The sequence below is a fragment of the Elgaria multicarinata genome, chromosome 5, assembly GCF_023053635.1.
Source record: "Elgaria multicarinata webbii isolate HBS135686 ecotype San Diego chromosome 5, rElgMul1.1.pri, whole genome shotgun sequence".
NCBI classification, from domain to species: Eukaryota; Metazoa; Chordata; class Lepidosauria; order Squamata; family Anguidae; genus Elgaria; species Elgaria multicarinata.
Window position 1 is genome coordinate 84,143,095 of NC_086175.1, and position 23,833 is coordinate 84,166,927.

Genomic DNA, 23,833 nt, shown 5'->3' on the forward strand with positions numbered 1-23,833 from the left:
TTGTGCAGTTTAGATCTAGACACAGATTGCTTCTCACATGGACAATTATATGTTGCGTGTTCTAGAGTCGGCAAACCAGACAATCTCTATATCTACACAGACAATGGAACAACAAAAAAATATGTATACCCACAAGCATTGTGAAATTAAACATATTAGACACATCCGCTTTGTCTTTTCTTTCTTTTCCATTTAACCAGACTGAGCCACAGCAACATGTGGCAGGGTACAGCTAGTCTATATAAATAAAAATGTAAATGTCCGTTCGAAACAGACGTTATGTCTCTGAAAGTTCTTCACCGATTGCTTTGAAATTTTGACACAACGTTGCATTCGAATACGCGAGCGTTGTTATGTAACTATGTTCTATATAGGGTCAAAAGTTTGTCTTAAAATCGAAGAAATAGGCCTCCTCAAAACCAGTCCTGCTGATCATTGTGACATCGCCAACCAGTAGGCCAATCCACTGCCTCTGCCTCCTCTCCTATTTGCATGTTCTCTCACAATTGGCTGAGTGAATATAGATGTCACACCTGTGACAGTTACACGTTCTGAAGAAAGGTAACTGCCAGGAGTTTCCACTAACCTCCTCACCGTAAAAACATCCTTTTTAAAAAAACCAAACAGTGGAAGCAGATGAAGCGGTTAATTATCCAACAGAATTTTTGAATTCACTCAATCTGTCAGGGATGCCACCGCACGTACTGCAACTGAAAATCGGCCTGCCAATTATCATGTTGCAAAATATCAACCAGCCAAAACTTTGCAACGGCACGCGGCTTGCAGTAAAAAAATTACTGAGCAACGTCATAGAAGGAACAATCTTGACAGGACCTTTCAAAGGTGAAGATGTCCTCATTCCTCGCATTCCTATGATTCCAACAGATATGCCATTTCAATTTAAGAGATTGCAATTCCCAATTCGATTGGTGTTTGCAATCACCATCAACAAAGCTCAGGGCCAATCGTTAGAATTGTGCGGTTTAGATCTAGACACAGATTGCTTCTCACATGGACAATTATATGTTGCGTGTTCTAGAGTTGGCAAACCAGACGATCTCTATATCTACACAGACAATGGAACAACTAAAAGTATTGAATATCCACAAGCATTGTGAAATTAAACATATTAGAAACATCCGCTTTGTCTTTTCTTTCTTTTCAATTTAACCAGACTGAGCCACAGCAATGCGTGGCAGGGTACAGCTAGTAATAAATAAATTCAAAACAAATGTCTTCTTCTATAAAGCCGAGATGTACGTAAGAAATTACTCCAATTCTGCTTCTGAAGTCGAACCTCTATATCTGGGGGGAAAATACTACTGTTTGAAAGAGAGAATAGTATAGCTCTTAGGGATGTGCATAGATTTCAGATGAAGCCCGGGCAGAATCAGGCCCCTAAGGGCCATTTATGGTGCTTCCTGGGGCAAAGCAGCCTTCCTTCTGAACTCAACAGAGCCAAAACCAGGCTAGAATGAGGCTTCATTACCAATTCATGCTCAGAAACTCATGTGACAATTCCCATTTTCACATGTGTTAGGGCTTGCTTCCAGAAGTGTGATATTGTGACTGTTCCTGGAATGGCAAGGCTGAACATGCACAGAATGGGGCCAGTGGGGCTGACCGTGCATTCATTGCCCATATAGGACAACACTACCCACTGCCATAGTCTTAACTGAAATTTTGCAGGTTTCTTGCCAGGAGACATCTCTAGGACGTTTGCCATTGTATAAATTCCTGAAAAAAACACAGTGAGACGAAAGGGGAAGGTTTGGCCCACCAGAATCTGAAGACTCCCCTTCCACATAAATGGTTGCACCTATCCTTCTGAAACTTTGGCAGTTCCTTGCTTAGGGATGCATCTAGACCCCTGTGTCTATTTCCTAGAAGCTCTGGGGTTCTGCTCTCTCAGAAAGGATGGGACAACTATCCCTGCAAGTAGTATGCACAGCACAAAAAAGTGCACATTTTTGTCCAGACATTTGGCAGGCATGATACTTTCCTAAGGGGCTATTGTGCCTGCAAATATCATTCAATTCTGAAAAAGGGAAAAAAGATTGTAACCATTTTCTAAATTTTTCCCCTGGTGGTCTATGGGAGACACAAAGCCTCTGGTTTACGAGTCTCAGCTCGGTTTCAGTAGCTGAGTAGAAGCAGATGGGATGTGAATCAATCTGAGCAGAATTGGGCCAATTTAGAAGTGCTAAAACAGGAGGTCAGTTGAATCTGGAAGCCAGTACACACCTGTAATAGATACATGTTTTATTACATGAGCTGTTAGCACCAAAAAGCAGAATGCTGAATTTGTTAGAAGATAATAGTTGTCTTTTTTTATCACCTACAAAACACCTGGTAATGCTAAACTCCAGGATCAAGCATTTGAGTCCAGCCCCACCTCCTCTTTTATTTATAACTTCTGATTGCTATGGTAACTTGAATATTATACGGAAAATAAAAACAGAATTCAGCATTTTCAAATAGTTGATTTTGTTCTAGATAAAGTGCTTACTGCTGCTTTCAGCAGGAGAAAAAAATTACAGCTGGCAGAAAGCATGTAAATTCAAACTAGCTATTGGAAAATAGAGTGAGCTTCATTGTATGGGAAAGGCACCAGCAAAGAACCTGCTTCATTTCATTTGAAAAAGGCACAGTGGAACTAAGAGAAATGCCAGTACATCTTGTCCTACTGTTACCCTGTGATAAAATTAATTCTAGAATTGCCTAAATTGAGATTTATATGAAATTTGCAATTCAGCTTTGTCCCCAAATTTAAAGGGAAATGAAAACATAGGATTGAATCCAATATTGCACAACCAGACTTCGACTGGTGGAGTGGGACTTCCTTGGCTTGCATTCCAACCCTGCTGACTTCTGTCTGTGGCCCACATCTTCTCTGCCCCTAAAACCCTTCAGCAAATTTGAGGGTGTGTGTGTTGAGAGGCATTTCTCTAATGGTTCCCATTTTGCTAGTGGATGACCAGCATTGGATCCAACTCAGGGTGTTGACAACACTAGTAAAATGTTCCAAGAGAAGTTCTATGCAACCACAGGTTGTCTCCCAGTGTTTCTTAAAGTGACATTTGAGGAAAGTTGGAAGGATTCCAACAAATCATCAGAAGAAAATCAAGGAAAATGAGTCTGTTCCTGGTTTGCAATATGGAAGTTCCATAATTACAAACTATTCTTCTACTACTGCCAGGGATGTCTCTTGCTCTCCGGTTCTAAAATCTAAGCTATATAGATATGACCAAAGTATAGAAAGGAAAGGTCAAGTCTAAATAAAAGACTCACAAAGACTTCCTCATTGGTGGTGGTGGGGTAAAGTTTGACTATAAAATCCCAGGAAAACCTTTGTGTAAGAAGCAAGACAGATTTAGGATTAAGCATTGAAATGATTTATTCATATTTTATTGAAATGATTTATTCATATTTTATTAATAGTTGACTGATCCGCCGCAAAGGGCTGGATCCAAAACTCTTCTTCCACTCATGCCAGAAATCTCCCATTTAGACTTCTTCTGTGAGTGGAAATTTCACCTTTGGATCCACCCCAGTATTTTATGGTGTAATGAACTTTAAAATTAGCAATCATAGAATCATAGAATAGCAGAGTTGGAAGGGGCCTACAAGGCCATCGAGTCCAACCCCCTGCTCAATGCAGGAATCCACCCTAAAGCATCCCTGACAGATGGTTGTCCAGCTGCCTCTTGAATGCCTCTAGTGTGGGAGAGCCCACAACCTCCCTAGGTAGCTGATTCCACTGTCGCACTGCTCTAACAGTCAGGAAGTTTTTCCTGATGTCCAGCCGGAATCTGGCTTCCTTTAACTTGAGCCCGTTATTCCGTGTCCTGCACTCTGGGAGAATCGAGAAGAGATCCTGGCCCTCCTCTGTGTGACAACCTTTTAAGTATTTGAAGAGTGCTATCATGTCTCCCCTCAATCTTCTCTTCTCCAGGCTAAACATGCCCAGTTCTTTCAGTCTCTCTTCATAGGGCTTTGTTTCTAGACCTCTGATCATCCTGGTTGCCCTCTTCTGAACACGCTCCAGCTTGTCTGCGTCCTTCTTGAATTGTGGAGCCCAGAACTGGACGCAATACTCTAGATGAGGCCTAACCAGGGCCGAATAGAGAGGAACCAGTACCTCACGTGATTTGGAAGCTATACTTCTATTAATGCAGCCCAAAATAGCATTTGCCTTTCTTGCAGCCATATCGCACTGTTGGCTCATATTCAGCTTGTGATCTACAACAATTCCAAGATCTTTCTCATTTGTAGTATTGCTGAGCCAAGTGTCCCCCATCTTGTAACTGTGCATTTGGTTTCTATTCCCTAAATGTAGAACTTGGCATTTATCCCTATTAAATTTCATTCTGTTGTTTTCAGCCCAGCACTCCAGCCTATCAAGATCACTTTGAAGTTTGTTTCTGTCTTCCAGGGTATTAGCTATCCCACCCAATTTTGTGTCATCTGCAAATTTGATCAGCGTTCCCTGCACCTCCCTGCAATGTGCTTCACTTTCTTTTTTTTCTTTTTTGCCTTTTGGTTAGTGCATGGGTGGGCAAGTTGTGGCCCTCCAGTTATTTTGGCTTACAACTCCCATCAGTCCTAGCCAGCATAGACATGATGTTGCCCAGTCCTGGGTTAATGGAATATTTTTGTGGTGTTTCTTTTCTGCAATATGTTTTATTAAATGAGAATACAACTTCATCATTTATGTCAAGAAAAAAACCCACATCTAATATTTCATTTAGATATAATAGATTATATTGTTTATTTCATAAAGTGACAACAATTTCAGATACACATAAAAAGAATCCTAGTTTTCTCCATTCCTTAATTTTCATCAATCTATTTAAGAAGTTCCATGATCAATAATGTGTTCCATTTCTCCTTAATAATTCTTCATTTGATAGAATATTTATTTTTCATTTAGGTTCTTGCTATTAACATAGTAGAGAGCAATCCCAACCCCCTGTTGCTGAGGACTGGAGAGAGTTAGGATGTATTTAACTTTTTTTTATTATTTAAGAAATTTATTCCCCACATTTGTCCTCCGTAAAAGGAGTATCTCGAAATACTCCCCCCCAAAAGCATAAAATAATAACCATTTGTCAAACACATTTACTGTACTGGAGGTTTCCACTATGTTTGTACTGATGGAAAGGTACTGCAGTGGTTGCAGTTAGAAAGCCCCAAAAATGACCTATTTGGGGGCTTTCTAACTGCAACCGCTGCAGTACCTTTCCATCAGTACAAACATAGCAGGTCAGAGCCCACTATGAATGCATTGGATTCCAAGCTGCTCCATCCCCCAGTTTGGAGCTATTGTAGGAAAATACCCTCCTACTGGGATCAATGGGAAGAAAAAATTATATCACCCTGCTCCACGAGGGGAAAAGAGGGGAGAAAGCAAATACCATTATCCTCCCTTCTACCCTGGCTGTAGTTGAAGTTGCAGATCCATCTCATTGCTTACCTTGGTCTCACCTAGTAACGCTATGTTAGCTACAAGCTGTCTTCAATAATTTTCAAATATAAACCAGAAAAACAACTAATGATTGCTTAATATACAAACATTTTTTCTTGTTACTTCTTCATTATATCCTTTTTAAAGGATAACAGTTTCTAGCAGATATGAAGTTCATTTACATGAGCTCCAACGTCTCAGTTTAATTGGCACCATACTTCATCTGTATATTATTTTAAACTGACTTACTTTTAAATTGGTTGGTATGGAAATATATTCCCTCAAATCTTCTCTAATGGTACAGGTCATATTTCTTTCCTACTTTGTTCAACATTACTGTTCAGTTAGAATTTCTGTCTTCAAAATAGTCTGATAGTGTTATGAAAACAGATCCTTATGAACAAACTATACGTGACATGGGAGATCCATAACTAAAGGTGTCTTTTTATGCAGCCATAGAGAACGCATGGCAAGTGAGCCTAATGAGAAAAGGAGTGCAGGATGGGTGGGAGTATTTTAAAAAGGAAATTTTAAAGGCACAGTTACAAACAATTCCAACAAGGAGAAAAGATAGAGGACAACAGGGGAAACCAATGTGGCTCCACAAGAAGCTTGGATATGACCTGAAGGCAAAAAGAGATACATATAGGAAGTGGAAGGAAGGTCAGGCTACAAAAAGAAGAGTACAGACAGGTGGCGCAGAAGTGCCGAAATGGCGTCAGGAAGGCTAAAGCTGTGAATGAGCTGAGATTAGCGAGGGATGCTAAAAGCAATAAAAAGGCTTTCTTCAGATACGTGAGTAGTAAAAGACAGGAAAGAAATGGTGGTTCCAACTGCTTAATGAGGATGGCAAATTGATAACAGATGACAAAGAAAAGGCTAAAGTGCTCAATTCCTACTTTGGCTCAGTCTTCTCCCAAAAGCGGGTCTATGACCCCCCCTGGAAAAAGTGAAGCAGAAGTTGAGGGGGCAGGATTGCAGTTTGAGATTGATAAACAAATGGTCAAAGAACACCTAATTTCCTTGAATGAGTTTAAATCTCCAGGGCCCGATGAACTGCATCCTAGAGTAATGAAGGAGCTAGCGGAAGAACTCTCAGAACCTTTGTCTATTATCTTTGCAAAATCATGGAAGACGGGTGAGGTGCCGGACGACTGGAGGAGGGCTAACGTTGTCCCTATCTTCAAAAAAGGGCAAAAGGGAGGAACCTGGTAACTACAGACCAGTCAGTCTGACATCCATCCCTGGGAAAATTCTGGAGCAGATTATAAAGAAGTCAGTCTGTAAACACCTTGAAATCAATGCAGTGATTACTAGAAGCCAACATGGATTTGTCAGGAACAAATCCTGTCAGACTAATTTGATCTCATTTTTTGATCGGGTAACCTCCCTTGTGGACTGTGGGAATGCTGTAGACGTCATATATCTTGACTTCAACAAAGCTTTTGACAAAGTGCCCCATGATATTCTGATTAACAAACTAGCTAAAAGTGGGCTAGATGGAACAACTATTAGGTGGATTCACAGTTGGCTACAAAATTGGACTCAAAGAGTACTTATCAATGGAACCTTCTCAAACTGGGGAGAGGCAACAAGTGGGGTACTGCAGGGCTCAGTCCTGGGCCCAGTGCTCTTTGACATTTTTATTAATGATTTGGATGAGGAGGTGCAGGGAATGCTGATCAAATTTGCAGATGACACAAAATTGGGTGGGATAGCTAATACCCTGGAAGACAGAAACAATCTTCAAAGTGATCTTGATAGGCTGGAGTGCTGGGCTGAAAACAACAGAATGAAATTTAATAGGGATAAATGCCAAGTTCTACATTTAGGAAATAGAAACCAAATGCACAGTTACAAGATGGAGGATACTTGGCTCAGCAATACTACAAATGAGAAGGATCTTGGAATTGTTGTAGATTAGGGTGACCACATTTGGGAAACCAAAAAAGAGGACACCTAGTGTGTGTGTGGGGAAGCAGCTTTCTGAGTCCTGCAGAAAGTACGTTATTCCCCCGCCACCTTAAAGAACCCGATTGGAGTGGAGGAGGGGAAAGGATTTCATTCTGCACCACCACCATCCACTCCAATTGGGGCCTTTTCTATAATGTCCACGAATGACCCACTTTCCCCTTTAAGACCTCAATTGGAGCTCGGGTTGGGGGAATGATGTGCCTCAAGCATGTCATTCCCTCCTGCCATGCTAATGGCAGCCTTAAAGAGGAAGGTGTGTCATTCCAGGACATTATTGAAAATTATAGAAAATCCCCCCTGACACCATGGAAAGAACAAAAACCAGGACAAATCCGGGGAAATCCTGACAGTTGGTCACCCTATTGTAGATCACAAGCTGAATATGAGCCAACAGTGTGATATGGCTGCAAGAAAGGCAAATGCTATTTAGGGCTGCATTAATAGAAGTATAGTTTCCAAATCACGTGAGGTACTGGTTCCTCTCTATTCGGCTCTGGTTAGGCCTCATCTAGAGTATTGCATCCAGTTCTGGGCTCCACAATTCAAGAAGGACACAGACAAGCTGGAGCGTGTTCAGAGGAGGGCAACCAGGATGATCAGGGGTCTGGAAACAAAGCCCTATGAAGAGAGACTGAAAGAACTGGGCATGTTTAGCCTGGAGAAGAGAAGATTGAGGGAAGACATGATAGCACTCTTTAAATACTTAAAAGGTTGTCACACAGAGGAGGGCCAGGATCTCTTCTCGATCCTCCAAGAGTCCTGTACACGGAATAATAGGATCAAGTTAAAGGAAGCCAGATTCCAGCTGAACATCAGGAAAAACATCCTGACTGTTAGAGCAGTACGACAATGGAATCAGTTACCTAGGGAAGTTGTGGGCTCTCCCACACTAGAGGCATTCAAGAGGCAGCTGGACAACCATCTGTCAGGTATGCTTTAGGGTGAATTCCTGCATTGAGCAGGGCGTTGGACTCGATGGCCTTATAGGCCCCTTCCAACTCTGCTATTCTATGATTCTATGATTCTAAGGAAGGGAGAAATTGAACCAGGGACTCCATGATCAGGGAGGGAAATCAACCTTTCTCCCCATTCTATTTCTCTGATATAAACTCCCCAACACAGATATTAGCCAAAGAGTCAAGAAAAATACTAATTCCTGTCTTTATTCCTCTAAACAGCTAATATGAGCTTTATATGTGAGAAATAGTACAGAGGGAAAGAGTAAGGCCAGATCTACACCTAATGTCAATCATTACGATCCCATCATGGTGACGCTATATCCCTCTTGCACATTTATACCTTGGAGGACACACAATGATATTTGTTGCGGTATTTTGGATAATGTTGAACAAAAAGCAGGCAATGAAAGTGGTATATGGAATGCGTAATGTGCCCCAATACTTATCAGTGCACTTCAATACCACCATAAAGCAATGTATAGATCTAGCTGTTATCTTTGAGCCCCAACCCAATTCATACACATACTCCACTTCAAAACTGCTTTTAAATAAAGGGGGGAAATGCCACAGATGCAATCACAGAAGTAAAATGTAACTTGTCTTACTTTTAAGCCTATTATTAATAAGTTTCAAAGTTTGTGTATTTCTTTCTATCTGATTTTTCCCAATTTCCCTTCAGCCATGAAGATGATATATAAATGTCTTCTGTTTAGATGGCAACTTCTAGGGCTTGATAGCTTATCATGATTTTTCAGTTGTGCCATGTGTTATCCTGCTAGAACACTTTACAGCCAGTGGTACTTTTAACACATGTAACTATCAAGACAAGCATTTAAAAGAGTGGGTCAGGATGGTCTAATATTTACCTTGTCAGTGTTGGCCTGTGGGTTGTGGTACTGGTGTAGCAGAAGGAAGGGCAACCAACAATCTTGTCACATGGACATCTCCCCTTCCCCCAAAGATAGTGGAGTTTTGGCCTTCTCAGAAAATCCAAACCGTTCTTACTGGCCTTCTCTTGTAGACCTACAAAAAAGTTCTCTATTTCCCTGATGGGATTTTCTATCTCTGCATAGCTACAGCACAAATGAGATCTTATCTGCTGACAATGCAGTAAGGTGTGTCTATAAACAGGAAGCTTTTGACACTACTGCTTTCCAGTAGTATTCCTCAAATATTATCAACTCTATTATACTGCTAGGAATTTTACTGAGGCTTGGTGTTCTTGTGCACCAAATTCAAATGCTGCTTCTTGAACTTAAGGTGTTAATGTAAATAGTGTGTGTGTGTGTGTACTAAAAACCAGTTGTTTCAGTAAGTTGTGTAGTCAATAAATATATAGGTAAATTATTAAGATGACAAATATTACCGTGTTGTAACACACTTTATACGAGAGAGCAATGTGTACATTGACTACTTTGTTTTCTGTTTTGTGGGATTTATTTAACTGAACGTCAATGCTTGTCCCTTCAACTGTGCAGACAAAGAACAAAATTCACTATGTCTGTTTGGTGTTTTCCCATGCACACACACGTTTTTCCTGGTTGTGGCCACAGACCCCATTTTTACCATCTATAGCTCTTTTTAATTTTAAGTATGTATGTTCACCAGTTGAAATTTTTCTTTAAAGTGATGCATATGATCACATTTCTTGGTTATCAAATCAAGCAAGGTGCATTTTAATTAACTCTCCTTCGAGTTTTTATCTATACTCTTGTTAAGTTTTACTTTTTTCATGTATGTGTTATTACATAATAACCTCAACAGCTGGGCTTTTTCAGTGGTCCCTGTATCTACCTTTGTGTTTTTGTTTTTTTTAAAAAATAGACCTGTTTCAAAAGAGGCTATTTTCTAGCTTGTGTTTGCTGTTATCTTGACTTACCTACATCTGTCTATGTCAGGTAGAGTCCATTTGTAAAGTAACAACTTCATTTGTGCCTTTGGCAAGCAGAATCAAACTGTCACTTGTAGTTGCATTTAACCCTCTTTCTGCCCGTCAGATCTCTGTAGACTCCTTCATGTTTGTTTGTTTTCTTCTTTTATCTGAGAATGCACATAGTTGTGTTTTTTACAGCCTTCCACTGTATCGATGTTAAAAGATTTGGTCATTCCAGCCCTGCAAATTGCGCAAATTAATTTTAATTTTTACATATGTGCAATTGGGCTGGCAGAAATGGACTTCTCCACCCCTTGCTTCCCACTTCAGCCCCTCCAGACTCCATAAACATGTTACATAGGAGGGAGACCATACTGAATAGGGGGAGTGTGGTGCAGTGGGGAGGAGTCCCCTAAAATTAGGTAGGGGCAGCATTCATGGAAAAAGTGCCTCAGTCCACAGAAGGCAAATCCTGGATTTAACCAAGCATTTATTGTACTATATTCCTAGTTTTAGTCTGGAAATGATTATGCAAAAAAAAAAAAAATTGTAAACACTGTGGACTATGCAACGGATTGGCTGAAAGATGGTTTCGGGCTTCAGATATTCTTGTGACCATGTAAAGCAGTAACAGATCTCTTTTTCCTTTAGTCATTGTGTGTGGGGAAAATGTTTAAGCAGATGCAGCTTTTCATGCTGTGAGCAGCCTTTTCTCAAAAGTGGTCATAGCCTCTCACTCTTAAGGTTATGAGGCTGACATACATTTTAATTGTAAATTTTAAGCATCTGGATGTTTATGCAATTCATCAACCAAATGGGAAGTTTTCACTTGAATAACTAGGCGTGTCAGTATTAAATAATTTAGTTCATATGAACCTTACTTGTGTGACACAAACCTAATTTTACTAAAATTTTGGAAAGTAATGATTTAGGGATGGATCCAGGTTCTGCCTTTTGTAACTGGAAGGGCTCTGCTCACAGAAGTTGCTTCCACCCGATTTTCAGAGATCCCCCTTCCCCTTAGCACTTCAACTCACCACAGGGTCCCAAAAGTCTCTGTAGTATTATCAGGCGCCTGGAGGGGCTACCATGAAGAGGAAAGGGAAAGGAAGTCTGCTTCCACCAGTCCAGTTGCATGTGGTGAAATCCAGATCCATCCCTTACTATCTTGTTTAAAAATTAAAATTTTAGAATAGAAGGTGAATGTGTGGTACAGTCTAAATGTTTTCTTATTTTGAGTTTTGGAATTTAATCTATTAGCGTTAAGATTCTTGATAAAATACTGACTTTCTCTGAACTTCTGTATTAGTTGAGATCCATGGTGGCAGGAGAAACTTCAGGAGAAACTGCATTTTCTTGATGAATACTAAATTCTTCAGTATGAGTTTTGAAGGTGGAGAGGTTTGGATAGCCCTTTGAAATTTAGATAAACAGTTAAGCTATTTCATTTGTACTACTCACTAGCCCCCTACATTTGTTTTTAGGTTCACTTGTAAATGGATGGGGTTCTGCGTCTGATGAGGACCGTAACTTTTCTAGTCATAGATCTAGTGTAGGTAGCTCATCAGATGACTCCATCTTTACCAGCGGCAGTTTTGCACAAGCTCTGGTTGCAGCAGCAGATAAAGCTGGGTTTAGGCTGAATGGAACCAGCCTATCAAAAACAGGTTTGTAGACTCAAAGCTAATGCTTTTTGCATGATGCCCGGGTCTCTCCCTTTTCTTTCTTTCCTCTCTCCTTCTAAGAAAAGTGAAATCTCAATATGAATATACCTAACTTGCATATACTAAGCCAGATGGGCTTATATTTTAATAATAAAAAGTACTTCAAGAAAAACAAAGCAATGCATAGCACAGCCCTGTATATCAAGAGTATTGTGCACTGCCTTTTAATACTGCCTTAAAGGGACTACTAATTTTTGCCATGCAATTTTTGATGATTTATCATTTGCAAAACCTTTTCACAATCAATAATATTTCTTATGAAGAACTGCTCACTTAGCTTTTATCTCCGTTACTGCTTCTTTCTTGCATCTCTCTTGCCAAATGTATTTTCTGGGAAGACTTTTTAAGCATGGGGTGAGTTGGTGAAAGTTTATCACTCTAACAATGCAACAGTTTAACAGCTTTATTAAATGGTTGCCTTTTAAGGCACTTAACCCAATCATTTATTATATTTGACTGTGGGATTATAACTATAATCGTATCAATGACAGCATCAAGTATAACATGTTAGGAGCCTTGCTTATATAAAATGAATCTCAGTTTCGGTTTTAAAACAGATATCAATAGCAACTCTATATATATATATATATATATATATATATATATATATATATATATATATATATATTTGTGGTCATTTTTATGCGTTATAGATGCCACATGAAACCCAGTATGGCAACATGGTTCACATGGCAGGTGTTACCATGTGAAATGCTTGAATGGGAGCATACCACGTGAATGAATACATTTTGACAACACCACTGCAGTGACATTGTGAAAAACTGAAAAATCTATATAGTGAGCTACTGTCCCTGACAATCGCATAAGACCTACCATGTGGAATGGTTTAAATGACCTTCCTGTGATGGCTGTAAAGTGTAAACTAGTCTGTCCATTAAATGTAGTGTGTGCTTCATGAGGGCAGTCTTTTTATTATCCAGTAATTTATTATTTTATTATTCATCATTATAATTTTGGGCATAATCCAACTTTTCCTGCATATGCAGCTCATATTTCTGCATGTGCAGAAAGAATATCTATAGGATGTCTATAGAGTGCCTTCTACCGACTTCAGACATGGTAAAATCATGCCAAATGCACTGCTCTGTGTCCAGCCATTTTGTTGAATGAAAGTCTCATCCATGCTTTCACAGAGAGCAGTGCAGTTGTCTCCTACTCTTTAGAACCTGTGTATTGCAAGTAGTCTGTGTTGTAGGGCCCTGGAAAGAACCAATGCACTTGCCACAGAGAACAAGAAGGGGACTTTATAGACACCTTTATAGGCATGGGAGTCCCTCCCATATGGAAGATGATGGGTTGCACCTTTTGATTTTTGCCTATGTGAAAAATAAAACTTTTAATCCTGAGAGAAAACTGATATGTACATTCCTGTGGATTATACATAGTGCTGTCAGTATCTTCCCTTCATCATGCTTTCACTGCATTTCCCCTCAGACTTGCAAATTGCGCTTGGAGTTACAAGGATATTTTTTTCTCTTGTTCATCTGTTGGGATGTTTTTTACCTAAGTGTTACTCTAATGGATGACTTACTATAAATGCTCCAGTGTGAAAAAATTATATGAGCTAATAATAAATCCTATATTCGAGAACAATAAATGACTTCTAAAATACAGCATTGTCCAGAACTCTTAAGAATACTTAAGCATGGGATTATTGATAACAAATTTATGGAATCTGGTAACACAAATATCACTTCCATTGTATTTTGAATTAGACCTTCATCAATGCTTGTTAAAAAAAAATCATGTAAGCATGTTAAACCCCACCTAGATTTGTAGAGAAGCTACAAAAATTAAAAATGGTATCATAATTTCTAAGTTTCTATTATAGATTGAAATACATGAAAATGTTTTTTAAAAAAGACATTCTCAGCAGGAAAAACAAAATCCACTCATATTTCAATTCAAGTCATATTCAATTCTGACTTGAATTGAAACGTTTTGCTTGATTTGGATTGATATAATCCATGCATATAAAATAAATGGGATAACATTCTCTTGAATGGTTTGGACCCTAGAACAAACAATTATCTTCTCAAACATGCCTTATGTGGTTACTTAGCCAATATAAATATACCATAGGTGTTAGATGCAGGATTCATCTTCCATTGACAGCAGGGCTCTGTTCATGGAAGTGATCTCCACCCAATTTGGGGGGATCCCCCTTTCCCTCCACACCACAGCTCACCTCATTCATCAGGACCTCTGATGCTCTGTGTAGCATCTTCTGGTGTTGGAAGAGCTGCCATATGGAGGAGGAGGTGAGGAAGTCCATTTTCATCAGCCCAATTACATGTACCTAAATCTGGATCCGGCCTCTTATAATTGCGTAAAAAGAATACAAGAGGAGAAACAAATTCTCAGTGGTGCAAAAGATTAAAATTTGATACAGCCCAATAAGTTTTGGAATAAGCTCCTTCTTCAGGGGCAATCTGATGCATCCCAATGCTGAAAATAACCTAGCCCATCTCATAAAATGATGCTATTTGTGTGCCAGTTGTTGTTGGAAAGGTAGATACAAATCAAATAAATTATCAGGCGAACTCAGAGGTTCTACTAGATGGATCTTTCACACCTTTGTGAACTGGTTTCTCCCCTTGCATTCTTTCTGGTTTGCTTGCTTCCCTTTTTGATTTTTGCTGGATATCACTGGGTAGAAAAAAACTAATCACAGACATACATGTTTTCTGCATAGCAAAGACATTTGATTAAATGTTGCTTCCAAAAGAAAAACAAACTATGGTTTAGTATAGCATTTCTAATTAGAATACAAAACAATGGTGATGGACAAAAATATCGACAACTGTCTTTCTTAGTAAAATTCAGTGCTGAATTTGTCACTTTGCTGATGGGGTCTTCCATAAAAGTAGTTCTCTTGTGAAATGCTCCCAAAGAAATAAATTGAAGAATGTTAGAGCAGACATGTAAGAGGAATCGGTCCATCAGCACAATAATATTTTGATTTTAACTTTTGTTTTTAGGCAAACCATATTCGTCCTCTCAGAGGCCTCGGCCAACCAGCCCATTTTCCACTGACAGCAACGCCAGTGCAAGCCAGAATCAAAGTCAAAGGCCTAGGCCTACCAAAAAACACAAGGGAGGCAGAGTGGACCAGCCTCCATTGCCTCATCGTAGGGAAGGGATGACAGATGGTAAGTTCTGGTTTGGTCATTTACTTGGTAATTGTAAAGTGGGGTTTCCTATAATAGTATACCGAAATTAAATTTAAAATTATCTTAAAGAACATTTGCTTGCCACTTTCAACTCAAGCAGTAGGCACTGTTTATTTTAGATCTATGTCAGGGCTCTACACGTAATGCCTGGGCTTGGTGTCAGATTCTACTAGCCGGCTGTAACCTCCAGTCCCCTGATATCTTAATAATATTGCATGCATTGATCGACAAAGATTTTGTCTGAAGAAGTTATATAACTCAAGCTTTATGAAGGTTCATTTTTATTTTACTTTTAAAGTCATTCCACAGAACATAAGAAGTGCCATGCTGGATCAGACCAAGGGTCCATCTAGTCCAGCACTCTGTTCATATAGTGGCCAACCAGCCATTGGCCAAGGACCAACAAGGCAGGACACAGTGCAACAGCACCCTCCCACCCATGTTCCCTAGCAACTGGTTCACACAGGCTTACTGCCGCAAATACTTGAGATAGCACACAACCATCAGGGCTAGTAGCCATTGATGGCCTTCGCCTCCAGAAATTTACCCCCCCCCCTTTTAAAGCTATCCAAATTGGTGGCCATCACTACATCTTGTGGTAGTAAGTTCCATAATTTAACTATGTGCTGTGTGAAGAAGTACTTCCTTTTATTTGTCCTGGATCTCCTACCAAACAGCTTCATAGGATGACCCTGGGTTCTAATATTTTGAGGGAGGAAGAAAAATGTCTCTCTATCCACATTCTCCACACCATGCATAATTTTGTACAACTCTATCATGTCTCCCCTTAGCCTCCTTTTTCCAAGCTAAACAATCCCAGTTGATGTAACCTTCCCTCATAGGGGAGTTGCTCCAGCCCCTTAATCATTTTAATTGCCCTTTTCTGCACTTTTTCAAGCTCTATAATATCCTCTTTTAGGTGTGACCAGAACTGTACACAGTATTCTAAGTGTGGTCACACCATAGATTTGTATAAGGGAAGTATGATACTGGCCGTTTTATTTTCAATTCCTTTTCTTATAAAGTCTAACATGGATTTTACCTTCTTTACAGTGGCCGCACACTGGGTGGACATTTTCTTCGAGCTGTCTACTACAATCCCTAGATCTCTTTCTTGTTTGGTCACTGCCAGCTCAGATCCCATTAGATTATACTTGTAGTTGGGTTTTTTGCCCCAACGTGCATCACCTTACATTGCTTATATTGAACCTTATCTGCCATTTGGATGCCCACCCTCCCAGCTTGGAGAGATTCCTTTGGAGCTCTTCACTATCCCTTTGTGTTTAACAACCTTAAATAATTTGGTGTCATCGGCAAATTTGGCCACGTTGCTCACTCCTAATTCCATATCATTTATGAATAAGTTGAAAAGGATTGGTACCTTCAAAGGATTGTTCCTTTCAAAAAGTTAAGACTAGTCTTAAAATCACACATACAGTCATACACACACACACAAAGTCTAATTTCTGCTTTGATATGAGTTCATAGTAGGGATGAATGAATCTGTCGTTTTCTGCACACAAAAATCAGGCAATATGAAAATGCATTAAAATGCATACATACATTTTTGTACGCATTTTCCTAAGGTATGCAATTTTTATACATTTTTCTGAATGTATTTCTCCCTAAAGTGCACATTTTTGTATGCATTTTTCAACAGTATTAAACAATTTTGAGATACATAAAAATGTAGTGAGAATACTGCTCTAGTTTGTATATTAGTTCTGGAAGTGTGTTATGCCAGTTAATATTAAAATGCAACCAAATGAATTTCTGTCCCATCTCCCGTTCCAGAACATATAAAATGTTAGTTTTCTCCCCAAGTTTGAGGGAGGGGCACAGTGGCTGCACCAGGGAAGAAGCACTGGGAAAAGTCCCTTCTATGAAATTCCTTAACAATGCAATCCTATACACGTCCACTAAGAAGTAAACAAAACCAAGTTCAAGAAGATTTACTCCCAAGTAGATGTGTATAGAATTGTAGCCTAACAAGGCAATCCTATGTATGTCTGCTCAGAAGTAACCACCCTTGAATGCCTACTCCCAAATAAGTATGTATCGGATTATAATCTAATAACTCTTCCAGATGGAGGGCTCGTAGCAGAACCAATCATTGCTCTTCTACTGTAAACTACAAGCGGGATCACTGTGGACTGTCCATACTGTGGGGAAAATGCCACTACATGCCATTATCTTCTGTCCACATTAGTGGGCAGAAAATGACAAAAAATGTAGCCAAGGTTCTCACTTTCCTTCACTGCTCCATTCTTTGTGTATTGTTGTTTTGTTTGTTTATTTCATGCAGTTCTGGAAGGTCAAAGTTTTACTGCTGCACTTTTAATGGGATGTGCAGTCCCATTTTGGATTTCTACTATGTCACTTCAAGAGGGGAGGATTAAACCTCCTATTCCCCCAATCCATCTATTATTTTACTCTTTGGCCCCATTCAGAAGACACCTTAAACCATGGCTTTAACCATGTTGGTTAAGCCAGAAAGCCAGGCTATGTTCAAAATACACCTTAAACCATGGCTTTAACCATGGTGAATAAAGCAAAAAGCCTTATTCACTGTGGTTAAAGCCATGGTCTAAGGTGTCTTCTAAACGGGCCCAAAATTATGCACACACACAATGCAGGGAGGTTTAAAAAGGCGGGGAAGTGTCCAATGGAGTCAAAGGATGCTTTTTTAAAAAACCTCCCTGCATTAGGGTGGAGAAAGCAATTACTGTTTGCTGCAGAAGCAGCAGTAGAGAGCAAGGAGAAGGTGCAATTGACTCGCTGGGTGAGGGAGGAATGTGGCTGTTTGGCCAGCCTGAAGCCATGAAAACACGTCCCCAACAACATCACACTACACGCCACAGAATCACACCCACAAAACGCCCCAAGTGGCCAAGATCAGACAGCCACACCACTGTTTTTCTGGAGATCGTGGCATTTAATGGATTTTCTAGGAGATAAGAAAAATGGGAGAAGTGGGGGGAAGGGTTAGGGTTAGGGTTAGGGTTAGGGTTAGGGCTGACTGCAGGAGATCGGCTGACTGCAGGAGATCGATGACATAATGGGGCAGCTTAAAAAATCCTGCAAACAAGGAACACCGATAGCACATTAAAAGCCCTGCCTGCAAGAGCCCTAGTGAACTTAGGATCCAAGCCATTGTATACCCTTTAAGTTTAAATGGAGAGCAAATTGCTAAAGTATCTAATTTACAACAATGAAATGAATGTTGCTTATATCTGTATATATCCTTGACATAATAGGGATCTATGTGGATTTTGTTTTGCTCGCAAAACATCTGAACATCCCTTGTTTGAAGCCCCAAGCATCTGTCCTCCAAAAATATTCACAAATTGCCAGATATGTGCTTGCATTTGATTTGTGCAACTTTCCAGTTTCCTAATTTGTAAAAATTTCCCTTGTAGACTGATTCAGCCCCACCTTAGTCTATTGAGGGAAGTTGTGCAAATTTTGATGGCTGCTCAATTTGCGCAGTTTTCCCGTTCATGCAGAGCGAGCAGTGATCGCAAACATGAACAGGAATCAGTCACAAGACGAGCGGCAAGATGATATCGGAGAATCATGGCAATCTCAGACACCATCCATAATAAATACCTTTTTCAGGAAACAATCATTAACTATTTTACAATGGAATTAAAAGAGATATTGAAAACAAAGATAAAATGAAATGAATTTCACAAATATATCCCACTGTTGGCTGCTTTCTATTTATAGCAATAGTCTAAATGTGCTTTCTGCTGATATTTCGTTCTAATTTATCCCTTTAATTTCTTTTCTTTCTTTTTATTTTGCATTCTATATTGCATTTTGAATTTCATTTTTATATCACTTGTGAGAATAGCCAGTGTGTCTCATGGGTGTCTCCTGTTCAACATTAACCATCCTATCGCAATCAATGGCATTAAAAAGTATTAAATTGATGACTGTATAGAATGAGGACATTATAGGACTCATATAATGTCAATGTGTGAACTATCACATAGTATGCTTCATATGTAAAGAAGAAGTAAGTTCTTTTTTCATTATCTCCTCCCCCGGGTAATGTCTGCAATTAATTGAGATTTTCATTAAAGTGCACTGGCAGGAGGGTTAGCAACATTAAGCTCTTTTTAAAAAGTCTATACTAATAACTATTGTTTTCAGTCACCATGGGTAATCTCTCACACTGTTCACACTAATCCAAGGTGAGTCAAATGGGAACACATTTAGGCTTTGTTGAGGTCATTGCTGTCACAAAATATCAGAATCCACAGCGCTCTAATTACAGAATTGGGAGAAAAGCCACCACTCTCCAATAATATTACATTATTTTACTAATTGGCTTGCAAATTTCTCCTTCCGGAACTATGCTGTCACTATGTGCGGCTTCTGAAGACTTGGCTGGCTTCCAACCAAATCAAATGGCTGCCAGCTAAGGCTAGGTGTTCCGGAAAAATATATTTTTACTGAGTATTTGAACCCTAGAGGAATGGAACCTCACTGGAATAGAACAACAAAGGATAGTCATAAGTCCCCCAAGGTTTATGAACGTATCTTGTGGTTTATGAACATCACTAGGATTTACCATTTATAGGAAATCGCATCCCTTCATGCCTACCTGTGTGGCAAATTATCCATTTATATTTGCCATCCTGTAGGAACTCAGTTTATCCGTTCCTCCATCCTTGCCTACCTTCATAAGTCAAGTCCAAAAAGTTATTCAATTACCACTTGATTTAGATCTACTGAGAAAAGAAAGTTGAAAGAACAATTCCAAATCCACTAAAAGGCCAACATAAGGTTATTTTAATTAATATGCAGTACTATAGGAAATGCTGATAAGATCATTTGAAGAAAAGAATGAACAGGCACTAGAACAAGAAGGAACAAAATGAGATCATGCGATATGATCCTCTTCATCTTGCAATTCTGTGTGAATGGGAACAAGACTAATTATTTATTATTTATTTATTACATCTATATCTGCCTTTTTCCCTCCAAAGAACCCAAGGCGGCCTACATAATCATCCCCCTCTTCTCCATTTTATCCTCACAACAACAACCCTGTGAGGTAGGTTGGACTGAGGCCACAGCTAGACCTAAGGTTTATCTTGGGATCATCCAGGGTTCGCTCCTGCCTGAGCACTGGATCCCCTGTGTGTCACCAAGATGAACAGGTTTGACCCCTGGACGATCCAGGGATAAACCTTAGGTCTAGCTATGGCCTGAGTGTCTGTGACTGGCCCAAAGTCACCCAGTGGGTTTCCATGGCCAAGTGGGGACTAGAACCTGGATCTCCCGACTCCCAGTCCATCACTTTAGCCACTATGCCACACTGAATTGCCAAATGAGTAGCTATCTAATAAAAGTATTCTCCACAAATCTGATTGACAATAGTCAAGAGAAGCCAAGGCTGAAATTTCAAACCTTTGGGTCTGTATGAAGCTTCTTTATGTGGTGAGCAACCAAACTGCCTATGGTCTGTCCTGTCTAGGAGAATCCATTGAGCAGCCTGGGTTGGCAGGGTCAATCTAGGAACATGGGTGGGTAAACTGTGGCCCTCCAGATGTTTTCACCTACAACTCCCACCAGCTGTAGTCAGCATAGCCAATGCTGAGGGATCATGAGTTGTAGGCCAAAACTTCTGGAAGCTACAAGTTGCCCAGCTTGGGCCTTAGGATACTAGGGCCTAATCTACACCAAGCACGATATTGCACTATGAAAGCGGTATGAAAGTGGTATATTAATGGCAGGAGCCACACTACTGCTTTATAGAGGTATTGAAGTGCACTGACAACTGTTGGGGCCCATTGACACATACTACATACCACTTTCATACTACTTTATCCTGCTTGGTGTAGCTCCTGCCTTTTATATACTCCTTTCATAGTGCAATATCCTGCTTAGTGTAGATTAGGCCTAAAATAAGTAGACAGATGCCATAACACATAGTTCAGTAGCTTGGGGTCATGAAGGAAAGGGGAGGAGTTGAGCCCTTTCACTCATTGTCATGGTCCCAGTGAAAATCCTCCCACCCTGGAGCTGCTATACGCATCAGAAGGCAGGCTCCCATTCAGTTATGGTTAGTTTGTTTCAGTTCCAATGAGAAAGCACAGTTACATCATTTGGATGTAACTCAAAGGATGTAAATGAAAGGACATGTTCATCACTTGGATTTCTGAACACTTGATGGCTGAATGTGTGAAAGAACTGCTCTCTTTGAAAAGCACTGCATTTGTGGGAATATGAGGTAATATGAAGGTTCTGTCTGTGGAGTTTGATTATTCATTCACATTAACCAACCCATAGTCTCCAAAGATCTGTAAATGAACAAGTTAGTCAATATGTAGGGTAGGTGGGGGGAAGATTACTTGTCCTTGGTGATTTGGAATAACTAATAACAGCACAAACAGCTGCCTCCATAACACACTATACAGTTTTCATGCCCCCAAAAACTGAGTTTCACAAATATACACCTGCTGTTCCTTTCTCCTCTATGCTATTTCTGCATAGCCTAGGTATGGGCTCTTGTGTAGAAACGTAGGTATGCACGAGGCTATACATGGTAGAACCAGCAGATTCCTTTGATTCCTGGGGGAGGGGGGGGATATGTCACATCCATGATTACTTGTGGTTAACATTGTGCTATATTCACCTGATCCAGTAAGAAAAGATGGTCAAGATCATATGGACAAAGAAAGCAGTTAGCATACACGTGTGAACTAACCTCTTTAGAGCATTGCTACCTTCCTAATTCAGAAGAAGAAAGAACCAAAATGTCATGCACAATAAATATTTCATGTAGGCCTGATTCAGGGAATTGCAATGCCTGTATTTCTAAGAGGAGGATTTAGTAAGTGGCTCATATGTAATAATCTTGCATGTTCATTTTGAAACAGCATGGGCAGAATGTTGGAATGCAACTAAGAGATTGCCCCCCCCCACCCCCAAAAAAGTGCATTACTAGTGCCTCTTCACCATTGCAAGGTCCAAAAATAAAAGAAAACAACACTTACATATACCTTTTAAAAGTTGTAATTTGTGGGGAGGGAGTTAAAGTGCAGTATTTTAAAATATTTAAAATCAAACTGATGATATTAATAGCCTTTCACAAGACCAACTTCGCACAAAACATTGCACACAATTATTCTGGAAAAGTATTTGTCGGTATAAAATATTCCAGTGTTCTGGAAAAGTATTTGTCAGTGTTAAATGTTTTTATAATGATACCAGTATAAATTTGAAATATGACAGCCAGCTATAGACAACTGTATGCTTGAAACCAGCACAAGCTGTCAAATATTCATTTGATGAACTGCCATTGAAGAGTTTCTTCAGGATTTGTTTTCTGAATGTACCAAAGCAATTTACAAATTCACTTAAAATTTGAGTAAATGTTAATATAGGCAGGATCTACACTACTGCTTTATAATGGTTTATATCAGTATTGACAACTGTTGTGGCCCAGTACACATTCCACATACCATTTCGAAACTGCTTTCAGATTGTTATATTCTGCTTGGTGTAGACTTGGCCTATAGATCTGGAAAAAACCTTCATATGAGGCCACCTTTATTTACCTGATGGGAGAGGTTCCATTTAGAAGGCGGTCTGTATTCATTAGGATTTTGAAAACTATTTCATAACAATTGTAACAAAACCCAAAATGAAACAAAACCCAAATCAACTGACACTGTAAGTGATTTTAGTTACTTAATTTGTCAGGGGAAGCTCAACTAAAATAATTCTTCTGGTGAAGAACTCAATATGTTAGTTATAATGAAAGGTATCTAGTAGTGGTCTAAAATTAATGAAATACATAGAATATTTTTATTTCTGACTGGCAAGGTTTTTAGACCTTACATTTTGCTCTACGTCGTCAAGCATAACTTAACGTGTCACTGAAATTTTGAGTCTATTCACATTTTTTAGATCTTCCGCCACCACCAGACCCACCCCCTGGTCAGGCTTTAAGGCAACAGATAGGCCCTGGCCAACGTGGAGGTTCGACAGAGAGGAAAGGAAGCTCTCTAGAACGACAGCACACATCCAGCATAGATGAAACAAAGAGTTCTTTGGATCGTCAAGCTAGAACGTCACTAGAGTGGCAGCGGCAAACCCAGGAATGGATAACCTCCACAGAACTTCAAGGCCAGCAAAAGCCAGCATTTGGATCAGGTGTGTAGTTGCACCTCTCAAAATAGCTTAGGCAGTTCCCTAAATATTTTCCATTAGAAAATCCTCCTTCAGGCAGTCAAGGTCAAAGCTTACATTGCAACAGTCAAAGGATTGCTATTAACATTTGACCTCTAGTGTTTGCTCCTGCAATGGTGAAGCTTTTGAATACACCTATGCTACTAAAATTCTGAATGCATGCCTTTGGGAGTTAGTAATGCTACTATATGCAGGAGGGGGGAAATGTATTTTACATCTTATGTGACGAATACATACATATCGAACACAGATGGGTTATGAATTTTTTTTATCCCTTGGAATGGTATTTTTGCATGCATACAGTGCACCAAATGACCTTACCTTCAACCTGTATTAACAGCATTCTCATCAATTTACTCACATGTTTAACTATGTTGCCCTGCACTATGCTCAAAGCCAGTTTGGTCTCTTGGTTTGTTTTGGGATGTGTGATT

General features: G+C 39.6%; 1 protein-coding gene across 5 annotated transcripts in view; it reads left to right on the forward strand.

The window, feature by feature from the left end:
- ROBO2 (roundabout guidance receptor 2) overlaps nt 1-23,833 on the forward strand; it is a 523,934-nt gene that overhangs the window by 486,262 nt on the left and 13,839 nt on the right. For 2 of the 5 annotated variants that reach the window (XM_063126761.1, XM_063126762.1), the window contains 2 exons: nt 15,000-15,170; nt 23,118-23,363. In XM_063126761.1, coding sequence (XP_062982831.1) covers nt 15,000-15,170; nt 23,118-23,363 — 417 coding nt within the window. Of the gene's footprint in view, nt 1-11,757; nt 11,941-14,999; nt 15,171-23,117; nt 23,364-23,833 lie in introns of all 5 variants that reach the window. The other 3 variants (XM_063126764.1, XM_063126765.1, XM_063126760.1) reach the window with 2 other exon arrangements.